General features: G+C 37.6%; 1 protein-coding gene across 4 annotated transcripts in view; it reads right to left on the bottom strand.

Moving 5' to 3' along the window:
* SLC10A7 (solute carrier family 10 member 7) overlaps positions 1–20,590 on the bottom strand; it is a 250,997-nt gene that overhangs the window by 206,715 nt on the left and 23,692 nt on the right. Inside the window, exon 5 of one of the 4 annotated variants that reach the window (XM_060654031.3) lies at positions 708–896. The exons of 2 other annotated variants lie outside the window; for them this stretch is intronic. In XM_060654031.3, the coding sequence (XP_060510014.1) occupies positions 783–896 (114 nt within the window). In that variant the 3' untranslated portion in view covers positions 708–782. Of the gene's footprint in view, positions 1–707; positions 897–9,604; positions 10,478–20,590 lie in introns of those variants that run through there. One more of the 4 variants, XM_060654032.3, reaches the window with a different exon arrangement.

The following is a 20,590-nucleotide window of genomic DNA, read 5'->3' on the forward strand; positions in this document are numbered from 1 at the left end:
CATCTAGAGGCTAACACATCAAAAGTTATAATTAGATGTTTCCCCATCCCTTGGAATAAATTCAGCTAAAAGCTTTCAGAGGCTTTAGGATTAAAACAAACTCAAAAGAGCAAATGTATTCATATTTTCCAAATTTGTCTGCATCTAAACAATGTAAAACTGTATCTATAAAGCAAACAGGTAAAGGATAGCAATAACGTTTAATTAGCATTTCATTATAATACCAATGTGAAAAGAAAGAGGTCAACTATTAATAAGGTACAGATTTCCCACCACTGGGATTTATCCTGAATTCATTTTAAGACCAGGAAGCTGTGATCTAAAAATCTCCACTCTAAAGCAGTTAAAAGTTGAAATAATTGTACTTTTAAAAGTAAGGCTTAGAGCTTTAAGAAGAGCTCTTCACACATTAAAACATGTAGCTCCTGACTATTAATTTGTAATTTTAACCTAGAACCATAATGCCACTCATTTCATGATAAATGATGATACACTGGACAGCATATCTATTTTGGATAAGAATAACAGTACTTAGAGATTTCAATCAAGCACATGGGTTCCTTTTCATTTCTCTTTTTTGATATGTATACTTCTCAAAACCACACAAAAGAACACATATCAAAAAAGAAATATACTCACTAAAATTTAAGGTTACGCTAACAAAAGGGTTAATTAGAGAAACAAATTTTCTCAGACTGTTAATAATGGGAATGACACATATTATGTGCCCATAAGTAATTCTCAGGTATCTTTGATCTTCAGCCCCACGCGGTTTCTGTTGCCTACCGTAGCCTGGCCTCTGGGACTCTCTCAGAACCAGACATCTGGCTACTTTGTTGTTTTAGACTAATCTCCTCCCAGGAGAGCTCAAGAAATGACACCAGGCAAGGAGGGTCCTGGCAAGGGAAAAAACATTATGGTATTAGGCAGATTTTTTTTTTTTTTTTTCAAGTGGACGAGAGTATCAAAATTGTCTTCAAATTTCTACAGGGGTCTTAGAAGCTCTTCTGTTCTGTGGTTTTACTCTGGCGTAATTTTAATAGGATATAAATATTGTATCTGTATGGCCTATCAACTATCTTTAAGAACTCACTGAATGCGAATCATAGATTATTACAATGTGTAGGAGAAAGTTGTGGGGAAAAATACAAATCAGATTAATTCTTCACCCATCTGTTAGGGTTGGGTGATGACTAATAAAACAAAGATTTTAATTGTCAGCTGAAGGGTTACACCAAAATAGCGGGATGATGTCTAAGATTTGCAAATACAGTTGCATACCTCCCATTAGGCCAACTCCCTATCATATTTCTTCTTTTAATTGGGATTTTTTGAAAGAATCTTCCCAGCTACCAATCTACCAGAAAGGTTTTATTGAAGCATACCTCTATAAAGTGCCTCTGAGGAAACCAAGAGGGAGCAAGCAGTGATACAAGTTTAAAAAACAAAACAAACAAACAAAAAACAAAACACTTAAGTCAAGGACAAATGTTATTTTTGTAACAACAAAGATCATCAATATTTTCCCCAAGGCAACAAATAATCATCAACATCTTAATTCCTTTTTTAGGGATTATTATTCAATCCTAAAAATCTGTACATTCTGAGAAAGAAAAACTAATTTACTATTTGTTACACATATAGAATATAAGCCAAGTGGGATAACCGCTTCATCTGTGAACTTTAACATTTTATCCTAAAATCACATTTTATCTATTTCTAATATATTCAGATAACACATGAAATCAAATGGTACACTACAATATGACATTTATGTTCTTACATAGGATGACAGGAAACTCACCAGATTAGCTAAAATATCTAACATATTCATCTCATATGGCATATCTGTTAACATAAAGCCCTTGTTTTATGTTTCAATGGTCGTTATAATATCAAAAATACCAAACTATACAGTGACTTCTACCTTGGACTGTATTGCATAAACTAATGATTCAAATACCCTATTTTATCATAACACTATCTACTCTGTTAACGTTCACTGTAATTACCACGACAAATGAAAATTTTCAGAAGATGAACGTAAAAAAGACAATCCTATGCAATAATAATTCATTTATGCTGAAATAATTCCCCAAGTAAAGAAAAACAATATATCAGTGTGGAATAAGCAAGTCAAAAGGAGACAAATACTGTATGATTCCAATTGTATGAGGTTTCTTTCTTGAGGGGTCAAATTCATGGATATGGAAAATGAGAAAGGGGGTTGCCATGGGCTGGGGAGAGGGAGGAATAGGGAGTTTTTATTTAATGAGTACAGAGTTTTATTTGGGGAAGATGAAAGAGTTCTGGAGATGGATGGTGGTGATGATTACACAACAATGTAAACTGTAGTGTCAATGAACTATATACTTAAAAATGGTTAAAATGGTATGTTTTATGTGAGGTGTATTTCACCATGATTTTTTTTAATTACATTAGCTTCAAAATAATACGTAAACTCAAAGATAATGAAAAATCAGAGCTCATTTATTTTGAATATCTGTCCTTGACAAAAGATGCATAAAGTTTATGAGAAGCATTACCAATCACACTTTACTGTATGTATTCTTATCACCGTCACTCAAGAAACAACAAAAAAAGCACAAAATCAGTCTCGAATACATCAGCAAAAAGGATTCAAGACAGAATATTTCCAAAAATTCCCCTAAGTGTCTAGAGTTTTGTACTTAGCATTAGGAATACTGCTGCTAAATAACAAAACTATTTCTCAGTATTAATCCACATTTCCAAAAGAATCAAAAGAGGTAAAAAATTCTAGACAATGATTGAGCTATTTTTTATAATACTGCACGTTATTAAGTTATAACGGACCCAGGAATTACTTTAGCTCTTCAAGTGGCTTCTAAATATATTATTTTGAAACACATTCAGTGTAGCTCCAGTATTAAGTGTACTTTATTATATCCCATTATTTGAAAATTATATATTTTACATCAATTGTGATCAAGTTTAGTTGCAGACAAAAAACTACTCCAAATAACAATGCTTATACAAGAGAGGTACGCTTGTAAAAGAAGCCTGGACGTAGGCAACCCAGGATACAGCAACGCCATAGTCAAAAGAACCCAGAATCCTGTTCTTGATGCTCCACTATCATTAGCAGCCTGTCTCTCAATCTTAAGACTGCTCTTCAAGCTGTCGCCATCAGGTCCACATTCCAGTAAGCAGAGAGAGGAAAGAAAAATGAGGGCTGCACCACCCACTTTTAAGAAGACATCTTGGATGTGATATGCAATACTTCCGTTTACATTTCACTGGCCAGAATTTAGTTACATGGCCATTGGAACACCACAAATTCTAGTAAATACAGTGTTTAGCTGAGTGGCAGTGTGCCCAGCTGAAAGGTTCTGCTCTAAAGAAGGAGGGAGTATAGATATTAGAAAGCAATCAGGGGTGTATGATACATATATTAACCAGCATAGTCACTTAATCAATACAGTTTTTTTAAGAGAAAAAATCATTATTATTGGTATCTAATTAGTATAATTTATACAAAAGAGTGGGAGTTGTTAAAAAAAATCACCAAAAATTCAACAAAATAAGAAATTTAAAGTTGGGTCAATTTGAGAAAATAATGTTCAATTACACAGATACAGGAAATCAATTCATTTCCTTGCAACATACTTTATTTCCTTTACTTCCTTGAGTATGAATTGAGCACTTATGAAATAAATAAATTGGGCAGATTCTCCAAATTAGCTAATATTCTGTGTTGACTTAGACTGAGTCAATGCAAAAACAGAATACAGCTTTGGTATGGATCGAGGTAAATGGTCTTCCGCCATCCCACCCCCAACCTTTGCCACGACTGGCGGGGTGGGGGGTTAATGTCAGAAAAGAAGCCAAAGAGTGAAAATCAGGATAACCAAACCAACATCCCCCAAGACCCTCACACCTAGACCAAATGGAGAATTATTTCTACAGAATCATACGAGATGGAGTTTAAAGAGATTATATGATTTGACTCTGACTGGAGATTTTAGAGAGTTATAGTTATAGCTCAAGGTCCTCTCAGGCGGCCATCCATCTCCTTGACTTCTGCAATTTCCAAATAAAGCTGCAGTGATTCATTTTGAGAAGGCTTTGGAAGCAGCACTTTAAAGAGTAGGTAGCTGCCTAGAAGGAAGACCTGAGGGTACATGACACCAGCGGGCTTTGGGATGGGCCTTGTGGTCACAGCTAAGCAGAGTCACACATTAGTTGCACATCCCACAGGAAGCTTCCTAACATCTTGGTGCTGAGGGCAGAAGGAGTCCCGTGGACCCTGCGAACACCTGCTGTACACAGAGCCAGGGTAGAAGGCAATCGCCTGTCATAGAGGACCTTCAGAGGCTACGATTGCCAGAGCAGATGGAGGAACCCTGACAGCTTCTGGAAGAAGAGATAGTGCCAGGGATGTGCATGCCTCTGTCATTAGAAGGCCAAGTTAAGGATTTGGAAACCTGAGATGTCCTGCTCTAGGCTGAAATACAGTTATGCCCCAAGGAAGAAACCACACATTAAGAGACGACACTGAAGACAGTGACAATAACAAAGGTGCCAGGGGATCATGCAGAAACCTACTAAAGAGTCCAGTTTGGTTAAGACTTAGTGGAGGAACTAAAATTCACCAGAAAAAAAAGAGGGAGAGACAATGATGAAAGATAAATAGGAAAAGGACAGGAACGAAAGAAGGGGAAAGTTCAAAAGATAAAGACATAGATCTTAAAAATATAAAGACAAAAGTGAAGAAGCTTTAAAAAAATCAAGTAGACTATCATAGTACTCTCTCTTCTCTCTTCCCAGCCTTTTGAGGCAAAAAGAAATAAGTGAAGCAATTTAGGCAAGGAAGGGAGAAAACACTAAATGTTTTTTCAAGTATCATGTTAAAACTATGGTTTTCTAAACTAAGGTGGAATATATCACATTTAACTCCTAACTCCCAGAGTAGTAACACAACATGCAATAAGACAATTCAATACCTAACTCAATTAACTATATCAAATAGACTTTCTAATCAACAATTTTTTTTAAAAGCCAGTCATCTAATAGCATCATCTAATAGCAGTAACCTAATAACAAAGTAAGTGTAATGGTTTGTAATTTGCAAAGCATGTTCACATATGTTAATTTAATCATTTCCCCAGTTAGCACTAAACAACATGTATCTACTGCCAGGAAATATTTTACATAACCTAATCAATAGTATGGATTTAGGGAGGAAAGTAGGTATGTACTAATAGGGTTTCTAACATTGAAGTTAATTTGTTATTTTTATTTCAATAACATTTAAAGAAAAAACATCTACACTGTGTCTTATAGTTTCAGATACCAGCTAGAAGGGAATATTGGTGGCTGTGTTCCTGGGGGGGATTGGCTTCCTGGTGGTAAAGGTTGGATCTGTGGTACCAAAACAATTTCGAAAGCCTTCTCGTGTTTGAAGAACAGAAGGAAATCTCAGATTTGCTATCACCTTCTCATCCAGTAGGGAATGGAAACTGCTGAGATATATTTGAAGATTTTCTCTGTGACTACGGCAGTGGTGATTTTTTCTTTTAACTCTACAGCTGCCATGATGCGTACAGGTTTGGCCTACCTGTGCCACAGACCCACCCACACCATCAGTGTGGTTTCCGGTTTTTCCGTTCAGATTTTGTATCCATGGGCACAGCAAAGTGGCAATTCTGCCACCAGGTCACTGTAAGGAAGTGCAATTGTCAGTCGTGATGTGACCGCATCCTCACTCAGCCTGCATTCCTGCTCCCACATGCAGGTAACAAACTGTGCTGCGTCAGCCAGATCACTGGGACAGGATTTGTGAGCAGCATCCCTTCCAGTTTGGATCTTAGAACAAGTTTACTTTCACCTCACTCGGAAGCACTTTCAAACAATTTCCTAACCGGTGGGAGAGAACTTGAAAGCGGATCACTTCCAAAGACCACCTTTCCAACCAGAATTTGTGGGCCTGGCTCAAACCCTAGCGACCTCTCCAGCCCCCTGCTTACTGACCCCACCTACTCATTCACACTCACTTGTTGCTTATGCTCCTGCCAATTTCCCCCATTTCATTACCAATCTCTGTGAAGGCAGACTACCGCTGGATTCTCTTTGTACTCTACCTCCCCACTCCTCAAAATATTAGTTCAGGGGCGCCTGGGTGGCGCAGTCGGTTAAGCGTCCGACTTCAGCCAGGTCACGATCTCGCGGTCCGTGAGTTCGAGCCCCGCGTCAGGCTCTGGGCTGATGGCTCGGAGCCTGGAGCCTGTTTCCGATTCTGTGTCTCCCTCTCTCTCTGCCCCTTCCCCGTTCATGCTCTGTCTCTCTCTGTCCCAAAAATAAATAAAAAAAAAAAAAAAAAAAAAAAACGTTAAAAAAAAAAAAAAATATTAGTTCAGTGCTCTGTAAATTGCAAGTGTTCGATAACGTGTTTCAAGTTAATAGTGCATTGACATTCGACCTCCCAGAACAATTTCAAACTGTCCACCTGTAATGAAGAGCCAGCATAAGATCCAGGTGTTCCTTCCTGGAGTTCTGTTGTTTTTGCTTGAGATATTGTATAATGGAATGAAAGCGGCCTGGAGGAGTCCATACTTTCCAACTGTGTGACTTTAGTCAAGGCACCTTACCTATAAATCCTAATTTGACCAGCTACAAATATCAGGGTAATATATTACCAGTCTTATCTACTTCGTACAATTGTTAGGAAGCTCAAAAGAGAAAATACACGTAAAGGTATTTCAAAAAATATGCAAAATAATTTAACTGTATTTATCACAATAGAAGATGACCTAAAGAAGTATTCTTACATACATTTTAATTGTTTATACTGAAACTTCCAGAGAGAAAAAAATCACTATTTATTTTAAGGAAAAGAATTTTTTACCACATCATTTGTGCCAAACAAAAACATTTATCAAGTACCTATGAAGGTTTTCTAGTGTCAAAATCATTTTTCCCACATGAGATTTTTATTTGACTAGATAGTTTAAGACCATCCAAAATAAGAATGGGAAAAAAAACACACTCAAGGTCCCATTCAGTTACTAAAATGTCTGTGTACATTTTTCATCTCTGAACTGATCTGAAAATACAAGATCAACCTTATAGAAGTCTTTTTTATGTCCTTCTAAACATCATGCCCACCATTTTGGAGGTTGCCACCATCTAAGTGGCTGTGGCTGCTGATGTTTAGATGAAGCAGAATAGTTGTGAATAACTGGGAGAAGTAAAAATATTGCAAGACATTGCCAATTAGGTATCTTGATTTTTCTATAAAACTGTATGATATTTACACAAGTTTATTTAATATAGGATGAAGTAAAACAAGATATGAATTACTGCTTTAATAAGACATATTTAAATCAAGACCTGGATAGGTCTAGATTTAAACACATTCCTTCAAAAATATTAATCAATTCAAATAGATTTATTATGCCCCTGACATATGCCGAGTGCTGCACTGGACACAGAGGATACAGCTATGAATAAGAAATACTCACAAACACTGTTTGCCATCAAATGGAAGCCTTGGTGAGATACACAGACCTTTGCTGTGCTGCCCATGCCTGGATGGGGTACCCACCACAGGGCCCTGGCAGAGATGGGAAAGCATTCTGAAGGGAGACCTCCTGTCAGGTAGAAACATCAATGCCTACACAACTTCGTAGGGATCATTTTTTCTGCAACTATGGCTTTTGGGTCTACTTATAGGTGAACCTTTATTTTTCTCACCTAGGTAGCACAGGCACTAAGCCACATATAGAGGGAGACCTTTGAGTGCCATCTGTCCTAGCTCCAGTGTTAACTGAGGGACTGGCAGAAAAGGGAAAGATAGGCACATAGACACGGAAAGCAGAGCACCTGGTTTACAATCACAGCTCTTCTTCTGGGCTACACAATGCTGGGCAAGTTTCTGTATCTCTTTTTGTGCCAGTTTCCTCATCTACAAAATAGGAATAATAGTACCTAACTCCAAAGGCTGTTAAAAGGATTAAGGGAATTAATGCATGTAAAGCACTGAGGCCAAGGACTGACATATACCAAGGGCTATAAAAGCACTGGCTATTATTATTTTGATGACAAGAGCCTACTGTGATCTCAGTGGTCTCTTACTGGGTGGGTTAGCAGCTAGCTAAATCCACTTAGGGCACAGGAATTGCCCACAAAAGTTAACAGTGCTTACTGGACTGTGCACTGTTACAGTCTGAGTCATTCCATCATCCTGCTGTGCCCTTTTTATTCACCCAGGTCAGAAATAAGGAAAATGCAAAACAAAGCTAGTATTTGTTCACATCCCTAAAAGGCTTTGTAAAAAACCTGAGGTTTGTTGGGATGAGCCCTGAATGTTGTATGTAAGCCAATTTGACAATAAATTATATTTTAAAAAATTATTTTGAAGTAAAACAAAACAAAACAAAAAACTGAGATTAGGCTCCTTCCAACCAGCAAAAGGCTCTTTTATTTAGCGAACAAGCTTCTAACTCAATTAACTTCTTTCCTCTTTCTCTATTGATAATCAATTTATAATGAATTGGGCCCAAAGTTCTAAAACTTCATCAACCATAGGCAAACTGTTTCTTAAAGTAGACTCTTTTGGGGGGCACATGGGTGGCTCAGTGGGTTAAGCAAGATGGCAAGTGGATTAAGCCTGACTTTGGCTCAGGTCATGATCTCACGGTTCATGAGTTCTAGCCCTGCATTGGGCTCTCCACTTATAGTGCAGAGCCTGCTTCAGATCCTCTCTCTCTCTCCTTCTCTCTCTGCCCCTCCTCCACTCATACTCTCTCAAAAATAAATAAAAATAAAAATAAAAAAAAGTAGGCTCTTTTTTTAGCCCTCAGAAGTATTTCAGGTGTGCCTGAGTGGCTCAGTCAGTTGAGTGTTCAACTCTTGATTTGGGCTCAGGTCATGATCCTAGGGGTCATGAGATCAAGCCCTGTGTCGGGCTCTGCACTGAGCATGGAGCCTGTTTAAGATTCATTCTCTCTCTCTCCCTCTGCCCCTCACTCATGCTCTCTCTCTGAAATAAACAAAAATTTTAAAAAAGCATTTCAAACATAATTTGAAAATGAAAACTTTTTAAATAGAACTACATAATTCCTCCAACAAAAATTCTATCTTTGGTTATTTACTAAAAGATGATGATATCAAACCAACAGAATTCATGTCTTTTTATAGACTACTTGAGCATAGGTAGATTTTTTTTTTTTTTTAATTTTAATGCCGGCTCTCATTTGTCATGTGAAAATGTAATATGTACTCCACCTTTAATGGCAAGTGTGCAAACACAGAGCAGAGCAGTTGGTAGTTAAAACTACTGAGGAACTGGAAATATCGTACTTCGGAGGAACAAAAACAATAAAGGCATGCCAGTAACTGCAGATCACAAATGTAATAAGTATTTATGATGGCTCATTTTGATAAGGACTCAATGTAAACTCCAGTGAGAGTTAAGGCATATCAGTCCCTGTTGTCCCTGAAAACGGGAGCCATAAAATCGAAGAGCATTTTTCATAGGCTAACTCATTATGCATTAAAAAAATATTAGTATGTATAAAAATATAAATATGCTTTACCTCATACAGTTAATTTCTCAGACTGTTTTTGGAATTAAACTATCACGGCCTGCCTATTTGAGAAAGTGTACCATTTTCAAAGCAGTGTGAACTTAATGTAATTGTAATTAGATGAGAACTTTGTAATCCCACTGTCTCAGAGTCCATGTCTGAAGGATCATTAAATAAGAAACACTATGGGGCATCAACTGAAAACTTTCCACAATAAGTTCTCTCAACAAAATTTAAAATTTATTTGCATTAATGCATATATGCAATATGCATTATTGCATTAATGCAATAATCTAGACAGAATATTGTCCAAGTCTATCCCACTTTATTCTGGCACAGTAAGTTTATGAAAAGATCCTTGAAGGAGAGACTGAACACAAACTTATGGAAATTACTGTCATGGAAGTGACTTCATCATTACTCTGAACAACTTTGTCGGGACCGTTGTATGACTGTGATAGAACTAGAGTCATTCTCTAGCTTCCCCAAATGCTCCTTTGCCATTGTTATTACGGATACTCTTGTACAGCATTAAAGGGATCAGAGAAAAGCAGTTCCTGAAAATGAACCTCAAAAATTGGTTGGAGAGCCAAATACAAGCAAAACTATCTGATAAAAGGTGAATGTCATGACAGAGACACAAAGGAAGTACCAGGGAAGGCAGGAAAGATTAATTCTGACTAGGCGGCTGCAAAGGCTTGCCTTCTGTGAAGGGAAGTGGTATTTGACTTAGGCCTTGACTGATGAGTAGGACTTCATCTGGTAGCTAGGCAGATGAAGAGAGCAGACTGCTCAAATGAGCTGACCACAAATGGCAGAAGAATTGATCAGGAACACAAAGTCCCCAAGCGGTCTGAGGGCCAACACCAAGGGAGCCTTCTGCAAGTAACAGGCGGCCAGGAATCCCCCTGGGAATAAACCAAAGGCCAAGAAGTCTGTCCAGAGGATCAGAAGAGCTGACTCAAGAGGAAATAGGATGGCAGCTTTCCACGACAGGTTAGGATAGTATTCTTCAAACTGTAGTTCACAAAGTCAATTTAGTGAATACTGACTGGCATTTTCTTCCCAAAATAGAAGAGGAGAAAAGAAAAGGAAGGGAAGGAAAGGAGAAAGGTGGAAGGAAGTGGGGAGAGGGGAAATGAGAAGAGAAAGTGAATTATACATAGAGTAACTATACTTTAGAAACTTCTCAGTTTCTATCTGTGGGTTGTAATTTTTTTAAAAAATTGAAAATCACTCATTTAGAGGGCCCTGCAAGTCCAATATCTTATCACTTGATTAGAATGCAGCTCAGTCCCACTCAATATATTCAGACCATTAGTTTGGACCCAAGTGTTCTTGGTCATGAATAATCTGCTTGAAAAATCTTATTGCACTAAGCAGAATGTTCTCATTAGGTACTTAGGAGACACAATCTGGTATCTTCATAATGCAAGTAAAGTTTAAAAGGATAATTTTCAAAGTTTGTAGCAATGCAGGAAAGATTAAGCTTGGTTCCTTTAGTCTGATAGATACTGAATATTCCCATATGAAAGATACATGTATAATACCATCCTGTTTCATAAAGCATATATTCTCATAAGGAAAGTTAAGCTGAGAAAGCATGAAGATCTACAATTAATGCAATACAGTTAATCATATTTCACCAACAAGCAAACAACTTAAAATAACAGATTACCTCCTGTCACTTAAATAGGTCCTTTTAGCATAAATATAGACAACAAACTGATGGCTGCCAGAAGGGAAGGTGATAGGATGGGGAAAATGGGTGAAGGGGAATGAGAGGTACAGGCTTCCAGTTATGGAATGAATAAGTCACAGGGTTGAAAAGCACAGCACAGGGAATATAGACAGTGGTATCATAATAAAGTTGTATGATGACAGATAGTAGCTACATTGGTGGTGAGCACAGCATAACATATAGACTTGTCCAGCCACTATGTTGTACACCTGAAATTAATGTAACATTGTGTGTCAACTATACTGTAATTTAAAAATTGATAAATAATTCAAATATACACGTCCTTTTCTTTTTCTTCCCCAAAGTATTTTCATCTAAAACAACTCTGTCACCTGATACTAATATTACAGTGTGTGCTAACTGGAATTTAAATAAAAACTTGGAGAAAAAAATAAATAGATACAGATAGATATGTATAAATAGATACAGATTTATTGTAGATAAATACATAGACCAATCAGCCCTATTTATACACAATCAATTAAAAAGCTAAAAAAGAGAATACCCAAGATCACAGAGCTGGTTAAGGACAAGGCCAAGGGAAGAAGCTAAGTCTTCTCACATCCACCTTATTGATATTTTTGAAACTCCATGGTTTAACAAATTATTGGGAGCAAGTATCCTATTTCCAGTAGCAACAACTTCGTAAGTATATACAAATACATGAGAAACCGGAATGTAGTCAATGCACAGTAAGCCACAGAACGTGAAAAATGTACACACCCACAATCTGGAAATAAAGGTAAAAATAATCAAATTTTCTATAATAAGACAAATACAAATATTAATCGAATTAGATTAGCTAACAAAGAACTTGTGCGTTGTTTAAACTAGTGTTTCCTCAAGATCACTAATAAACCCAGGGTATTTCCCGAGAAAGTTTGATAATTAAAATGTAATTAATTCAAATAAACCAAATTGCTGAAAAATGTTTTATGTTGGTCCTAATATATGCAGACATTTTATTACTGAAAAAGAATTAGATAACAGATTTTCAATGCTTATGTAGAACTGTTCAAGGGAGACATGGTACCTGATTGTTCTTGCGGTTGGTTGGTTTGTTGACTTGGAACAGAACCAGGGTGGTTTTCCAGACTTTAGAGAAATATCCTGCAAATCTGTTCAACCCCCTTTTTCTGGTTCTAAATTCCCAAAGCAGGGCAGCTGGGTGGCTCAGTCAGTTAAGCAACTGACTCTTGGTTTCGACCCAGGTCATGATCTCATGGTTTGTGAGTTCGAGCCCCACATCAGGCTCCACTCTGACAGCATGAAGCCACCTTGGGATTCTCTGTCTCACTCTCTCTTTGCCCCTCCCCAACTTTTTCTCTCTGTCTCTCTCAAAATAAATAAATACACTTAAAAAAATTGTTTTAATAAAAAATAAATTCCCAAAGCAATCTTTCTACTACTACTATGTTTCCCCATTCCTTTTCATTCCCAGAAGGGGTAATCTTAAATATCTGACTAATATTCCTGGTTATGGTAAGAAACATTTATATAAAAATATTGAAGACCTATAATATAAACTAATACAAAGTAATAAACTGGGATTATACAGTTTATTAAATTTATTTACACACTCACCATCTTATAAATTTAAACACTAGCCATCTTATATTGCAATTTACTGTTTATGTTTTATATCACTTACTCAACTGAAAATTCTATGAAGGTACTATATATATAACAAGCTATAGCAAGCACTCAACATATATATTTTTAATGAATGAGTGAAGTGAGTGAATAAGTAAACTCAGGCGATCAAATTCTTGAGAAAGCAATGATAACTAGGTGACCCCATCAGTGACAAAATCATCAACATCTACAATGATGAGGCCGGTGCTTGCTTGATATCCTCCTGAACAATTTATGAGTACTTCTACATACGATTTCATAAGATCCTTGTACGCAATCCCATGAAATAAAGATGCAAATACTCCTCAGATGAGGAAACCAAGGCTCACAGAGAGAGGTCCCGGGCTTACCTGGTGACCACTTAGGCCACTAGGTGAATAATGGTAACAACTGCTTTGATTCCTGGGCAAGTGCATCCTTCGCTAAAGGTCAGATGGCTTAGCAACACAGGGGGTGATGTTGTGCCACAGCATGTTGAGCTGGTGTTGCTTAAACACTTCTCACCAAAGATCAAGACTGGTCCTTATGTCTGAGGCAGAGACAGACTGAAAGGTGGGGTTCAAAAGACTTCAGCCATGGAGAGAAGCACCCAGTTACAGGAATCCAGCAATGCTAAATAAGGTGTTCCAAGATCAGATCCCTGGAAGACATTCCCATTAGGATGGAAAAGGAGCTAGACAAGGAGAAAAGGGATGATGAGAGACAGAGGAAGAGAAATAGGAAAGAAGAGCGTCAGGGAAGCAAAAGGAAGAGGCAAGCAGCCATGGTGTCAAAGGCTAGTTAAGTCATGGCGGACAAAAACTGAGAATTGGCCACTGAATATGGTGAACACAAATCACTGCCAACCATTAAGGAAACGCTTTTGTTTAGAGTGGGAGAATGGAAGACAATTTGAGAGGCATTAAGGGGTTAAAGGGGAGAATTCTAAGTTACACACAAACAAAATTCTGGAGAAATCTAGGCATGTTTCAAACAAGTTTTATAGCAGCTTAAAACAAACACAGCCAACTCTTTGCAGGGCTTCTAAGAATGCCAACCTCACCCAGAAGATGAGACCAATGTTAAAAGGTATATATGGAAGAAGAGTAGTTAACATACAATTTCTCACTGCTGCTGCTGCTGTTGCTATCCTATTCTTTAATCTGTCAGAGAGGAAGAATGGTCACCATTTCCCAGAGAGCACAGGAGGCTGCAGGGAAATAAGTGCCCATAAGCCAGCTTGCAAGAGGGCTCAACACAGAAAGCCTTTTTCAGATATGACATTTCTCCAGGAGGCCATTAAACTTCCACTGCAAGCAAAAGCAGTAGCGGACCCCATTTAACAGAAGAGAAAGGCAAGGCACAGAAAAGCTGAGTGATTGCTGAAGCTGAGACAGTGACTGACAGGTCAGATTTCCTTCTCACTTCAAGTTGGCTCTCTGCTGATCAGATCTACTCTAAATGCCTTTATAAATGTTTCAATGAATCTTATCTTCATGCATTGGATTAGCAAGATCAACTCCCCACTGATAATGCAAAATAACCCTGAAATGTTTCATGCCTGACTGATAAGCCAGAAATTGAACTTTCTGTCTCCATTTGGACTGTGATGATCTTGATCTTTCACCTCTAGCAAAAATCTTCTCATAGCTATAATTTTAAAGTTAGTAATGAGTGCTTCATTTGCTTTCCAAGCAGACAGAAAACCTTTTTTAAATACACTCAGACTGCCATGACCTTCGTCTATGACTTAAAGAGTTCACCACACGTAATAATTTTCTTTGCTCAGGAGACATTCTTAAGTTTTCTTTGAAGAGATTTGGGCAATAGCCCCATTGATGAAATTAAACACACACACACACACACACACATACCTTTTAACTTAATTACCTCTCTACTATACCTGAAATCAAAACTTTTCTTTAAAATGTGTTTGGAATGCTACATGACTACCAAGGAGTTCTAAAATCCCTCAACCTACTAGTTAAAATATAATAAAAATGCCAACTAAATATGTTTACATTAAAAGGAGCATACTGCCTTAACCGTAGACTAGGCAAGGAACAGCCTACTGCCTAGAAGAAGCAAACACAGTCCAGATTCCTAAACTGAAGTTCTGGCTGTCCTACATAGGTGCGTGGGGCTCAGTTCACTTGGGGTGCATTTTAAGCTTTTTCTACACTAAAAAAGGAAAACAATAATCTGATAAAGTGAGCCAATACAAAGCCATTTTACTGTTTCACCTATTTTTGTGAGGTTTATAACATGAAATAAAGGTTTTGAATAGTGTGATATCACACTAAATGTAGGCTTTTGAAAGCAGGCCTCATTCTCCTTTTTACTCCCAGTGTCTACATAAAGTGAGTGTGGTAGCTAAAGGGTATGTCTCTCCATTGGATGGGTGCCCCGTAATGTGGGTCGAGATCCGGTAGAAGCCAGTGGCGCCAGAAGTGGAAGAATCCACCTGAGGCAGGACAAAGGAGATAGTCTATTGACTACACCACAAGGGAGTGGCAAGCAGGACAGCAAAGGAGAGGCTGTCTGCAAAGAGGCAGTGGGAGGGGGCTGCTTTTATGGAGGGAAGGTGAGGAGGTATGGCGACACAAAATTTTCACTTTTTTGGTAACTGTGCCTAGTTGTCAGTAGCCCATTGGTCAACTAGGGCCTATGGATATTTCAGGGTGGGTCGCCTGATGGGCCTGTCTGTATTCAGCCAGGTGGTCACCATGGCCCTTTGTGCATTCCATTGCTTAAGCCTGTTTGCCTAAAAGCGGCCTCCATAGTAGGGGCTTAACTTTTGGTTGAGTACTATACTCTATTTCTTTTTTTTTTTAATGTTTATTTATTTTGGAGAGACACCGAGTAGGGGCAGGGCAGGGGCAGAGAGAGAGGGAGACACAGAACCTGAAGCAAGATCCAGGTTCCAAGCTGTCAGCACAGAGCCCGAGGTGGGGCTCGAACTCACAAACTGCGAGATCATTACCTGAGCCAAACTCAGACACTTAACTGACTGAGCCACCCAGGCGCCCCTAATCCATAATTTTTAAAAGAAGAATCCTGAGACCATCTACCACACATTCTAGTTCAACAGGTCCTAAGGTGGAGACAAGGATATTTTTTTTTCTCCTAATCATCCACCCATAATGTTGGTATGGGTGATCTATGGAATTCACTTTGAGAAACAAAATAAATAAATAAATAAACCAACATAAATAACATACATATAATCAGCACACTGCTTTTAGTGGTGAAGGTTCCTTATTTTCATAATTCAAATTACCAGGCTTAGCCTTAAACACAATTAAGATAGAGTTTAGCATAAAATACACTCAGATCTGACAGGAAACTCCTTCCTACCCTGCCCTGATTTTTATTTATTATGATTCTTAATGCTCTCCTTTTCTTTTTATTTTTTCTTTCAGGTATTTGAAGGCAGAAACCCTTAATTATATTTCTCTCCTACTTGGTTTAATGTTCAAACTCACAAAACTTCACAAAGTTATATACAGCTTTGCAACTTTACTCAGAAATTAAGACCTAATATTTACTTCACATTTTGAGGCATGGGTGATTAGCTGAATCATTCCTTTTCTCAGCTTGCAATCATTCCTTTTCTCAGGAAAACAGTGTAACTATTCCCAAATTCTACCTTTCTAGCTTTTTTCATTAAACACCAGCATAAGTGATAGGGAATTGAAATACCTCTGTAACAACAGCATGAAAACTACATAACTCTATCTCTTCAAACTTGGAAAAATAATGTGCCAGTTTCTTAAAGAAGAAACTTCTTTCATAATCCCTTCCATAGTTACTATGAGGCAGAATCTCCTTGAATTTAAATACAATGATTTCTTTAGCCAGTCCCATAAGGTTTTAAACATTTATAAAGCTTTGGGGGAAAAAATTGTATTTTTTACCATAGAACTTTACATTTGGAACAGAAATTTATTTATTTACTTATTTTAAAGTTTATTTATTTATTTTGAGAAAGAGAGAGTGCGGGCAGGGTCAGAGAGGGAGGGAGAAAGAAGAGAATCTCAAGCAGACTCTGCACTTTCAGCACAGAGCCTGAGGCGGGACTGGATCTCACAGACCCTGAGATCATGACCTGAACCAAAAAAAAGAAAGCAAGAGTTGGAGACTTAACAGAGGATCCACCCAGGCACCCCTGGAACAGAAATTTAAACCAAACAAATGTATACAGCGTTAAACAAAGAATAAATGTTTATCTCATGTCTCCCATGTTAGAACAAAATAGAAAACATGTTGATCTATCACTTTCTTACACTTGGCAATGAAATTAGGGTCCATCAGGTCTTATTACTCTTTCTAGTACTTAAAAAAGGAAATGAAAGTGCATGTGCATGCACACACACACACACACACACACACACACAAAACCACATAACCACCAATCAGACCATTTCAACAGCACACCTTATAATCTTGCAGTTTTGAAAAGTTGCATTTAAAACTTTTATATGAATAAAATGAATGAATAAATAATGAATGAATAAATGAATGATCACAAAAAAGAATTTAGCTATGTTTCTAATATTTAAATGAAAGTAGTTTAAAATTTAAAAGCCACAAAATAAGACTGTGAGTCAGCTATGCCCTTAAATAGTCTCATTTTAATACCTAAAGGATATGCTAGCATTTCAGCATATAAGCATTGTTGTGCACATATGCTGACTTCCTTCTGCTGCTAAAACTTATTATAAACTCCAGTTGGCTCACTGAAACAACAATCTAACTTATAAAAACAGATACTTTTTTTTAACTTTAACAAGAAGTAACAAGACTATTTCTTGCCAAAGTGCAAGCTGTGAGTTTAAGGAATGTGCTAACTTTCAATTCATGACAAAACCTTTTGGTAATCAACAGTTTTATGGAAAAAGCATTTAAAATGAAAGGTGTATAATAAGTAACAGAAAAAACTTCCTCCTAAGTTATATAACAACTTCACAAAATAAAAATAAAATCATTCCAAATGACACTACTATATCTGCATTCATCCCCAAAATCATTAAATACAAATATGCTACACAATCTCACATTTCCTTTAATACACCAGAACATATGCTACACGTGTATATTTATATTAAAGATGAACATATAAATATATGAGAGCATAAACTAAATGTAAACAAGTTTAACAACACAAAATCTGGAAGGAAAAAAGTTTTCTTATATGTTATAAACACTGCAGAGAATAGTCAGTTTTAAAGGACAGTGAAACATGGAAATGTGCCCAGCAATTTTCCTACCACATTGAAATCCACAAGGGTATATAAAGCTGCTGCGTACAAGGCAAAGCAGAGAATCATAGAGAAGTAGAATCAAAACCTTTACCTGATGGAACCTGATAGTGGATTCTGCTTTTGGACCTGTTCTTTTTCTATTTTTTTTTTTAATTTTTTTTAATGTTTATTTTTATTTTTGAGAGAGAAAGAGAGACAGAGCGTGAGAGAGGGAGGGGCAGAGAGAGAAGGAGGCACAGAATCTGAAGCAGGTTCCAGACTGAACTGTCAGCATAGAGCCTGATGTGGGGCTCGAACTCTCGAACAGTGAGATCATGACCTGAGCCGAAGTCGGACACTTACCCAGACTGAGCCACCCTGGCGCCCCTGGACCTTTTCATTTACATGGACCAATAAATTCACTTTCCACCCTTAGATTAGATTTTTCCCAATACATTATACAAAAGATTAATCTTCCTTTACATTTCCTTCAGCTAAATCTTATATTCAGTTACCTTTTTTTTTTATTTTTTTTTAACATTTATTTATTTTTGAGACAGAGAGAGACAGAGCATGAACGGGGGAGGGGCAGAGAGAGAGGGAGACACAGAATCGGAAGCAGGCTCCAGGCTCTGAGCCATCAGCCCAGAGCCCGACGCGGGGCTCGAACTCATGGACCCTGAGATCGTGACCTGAGCTGAAGTCGGACGCTTAACCGACTGAGCCACCCAGGCGCCCCATATTCAGTTACCTTTTAACATTACTTTAGAAAAACATTAAACTTAAAATCATCTAATACCTTTCCTCGCAGATCACTTTCTTCCACAATCTGATGTAAATATTGAAAAAGTCCACTCATTTCATATCAGAAGATACGATCCAACTGGACTTTGCAAGCTCAATTTTCAATACCTATGAAAACTTGTAACTTACTCCCAGGACTACAAAAATGCTTGATAATGATAAAGGTGTACAATATAATCATTTACGTACTAGACCAATGACATTAGAAAACAAAGGAGATATCTATAAATTCAACATTATTAACATGCAACATTAATGTAAATCATTTAAATATCTACTGGGGAATGAACATGTATATACAATCTCTAATGCTATATGTTAATGTCAACAAAATGAGTGGACTTTGAACTTCTGCCAACAGTCATCTGAGAACAAAAGGGTTTTTTAGTTTAAAAGCTCTTAAGGGAATCACATCAGAAAGAAAGACATAAATGACGACTTTGAGCCAGTTAACACTAGGTCCTGAAAAGACCCTCCTCTCAAATTCTTTCAAAGCAATAGAAAGAGAATCACAGCAAGCACTAATCCAAGACTCCTGTAACTCCTCTAGCTCAGTAATGATGTGGAAACTAAAAAGAACTTCCCAGCATAATGAAACGCTGGTTAAATCCAACTCTCTGTCAATTCCATTCCTGGACCAAGAAACTAAATGCAGATAAGAGAAACACGTAACGATGAAGTCTGGCTTCATTTTAAATGCATGACCATGGGTCTCAGATCCTTAGTGCTTCCAGCAATGCTACCATATTCTCCAGTTAATTCACTCTCTTCACCCTGATGGCATTTGCACACTGTCTCCTATCTCAAACATTAATACCACCTACTCCATCATCAGTCTCAGCTGCTGAGAAAAAAAAAAAATGGAAACCAGAAGAGAACTGAGAAAATCAGAAGAGCCCTAAGGAATGAGAAGTCATCAGGACTCCCAAGTGCACCCTTTCTACCCATCTTCGTGGATCTCTAACCACACACTCTTATTATGAATAAATGATCCAAGTTCCACTGAAGCTCATGCAACCTGATACCATTCTCTTCCATTTGATCCAATAAATTACTCTAGCACTCCCTTAAATCAACAGCTTCCTCTCAACTATATAATCCCCACCATGATAGAAACACACTGTCACTTCTGTATTTAAAAAAATCTTGACCTCATATCCCTCTTTAAATATAGCTTCATTTCCCTCTTCCCTTTTATAGCAAAGGACCTCAAAAGTGTTGCGTATACCTTCTGTCTCCTTTCTTCCTATTTTTTCTTGAGCCCATTCCAAACAAGCTTTTGCCCTTACACTCCAACAAAACCACTCTGGTTGAAGTTACCAATAGCCTCCACGTAGCTTAATTCAATGGACAATTCTCAGAATTCATTGTACACAAACTTATATCAGCAGATTTTGACAGAGCTGATCATACCTTCCTCCTTCAAACATTTTTTTTCACCTGGCTTCCAGGATACTCCCTATTTTTCCTTCTGTCTAATCTGTTGCCTTTCTCTGTTCCCTCTGCTGGTAACTCCTCATTCTAACCACTTAATGTTGGAGGGTCCCAGTGCTCAGTACTTGAACTTCATCTCTTTTCTAACTTCTCTGCATACAATCTCATCCATCTTTGTTTTAAAT

This window comes from Panthera onca, chromosome B1, assembly GCF_046562875.1.
Source record: "Panthera onca isolate mPanOnc1 chromosome B1, mPanOnc1 haplotype 2, whole genome shotgun sequence".
Taxonomy (NCBI): Eukaryota; Metazoa; Chordata; class Mammalia; order Carnivora; family Felidae; genus Panthera; species Panthera onca.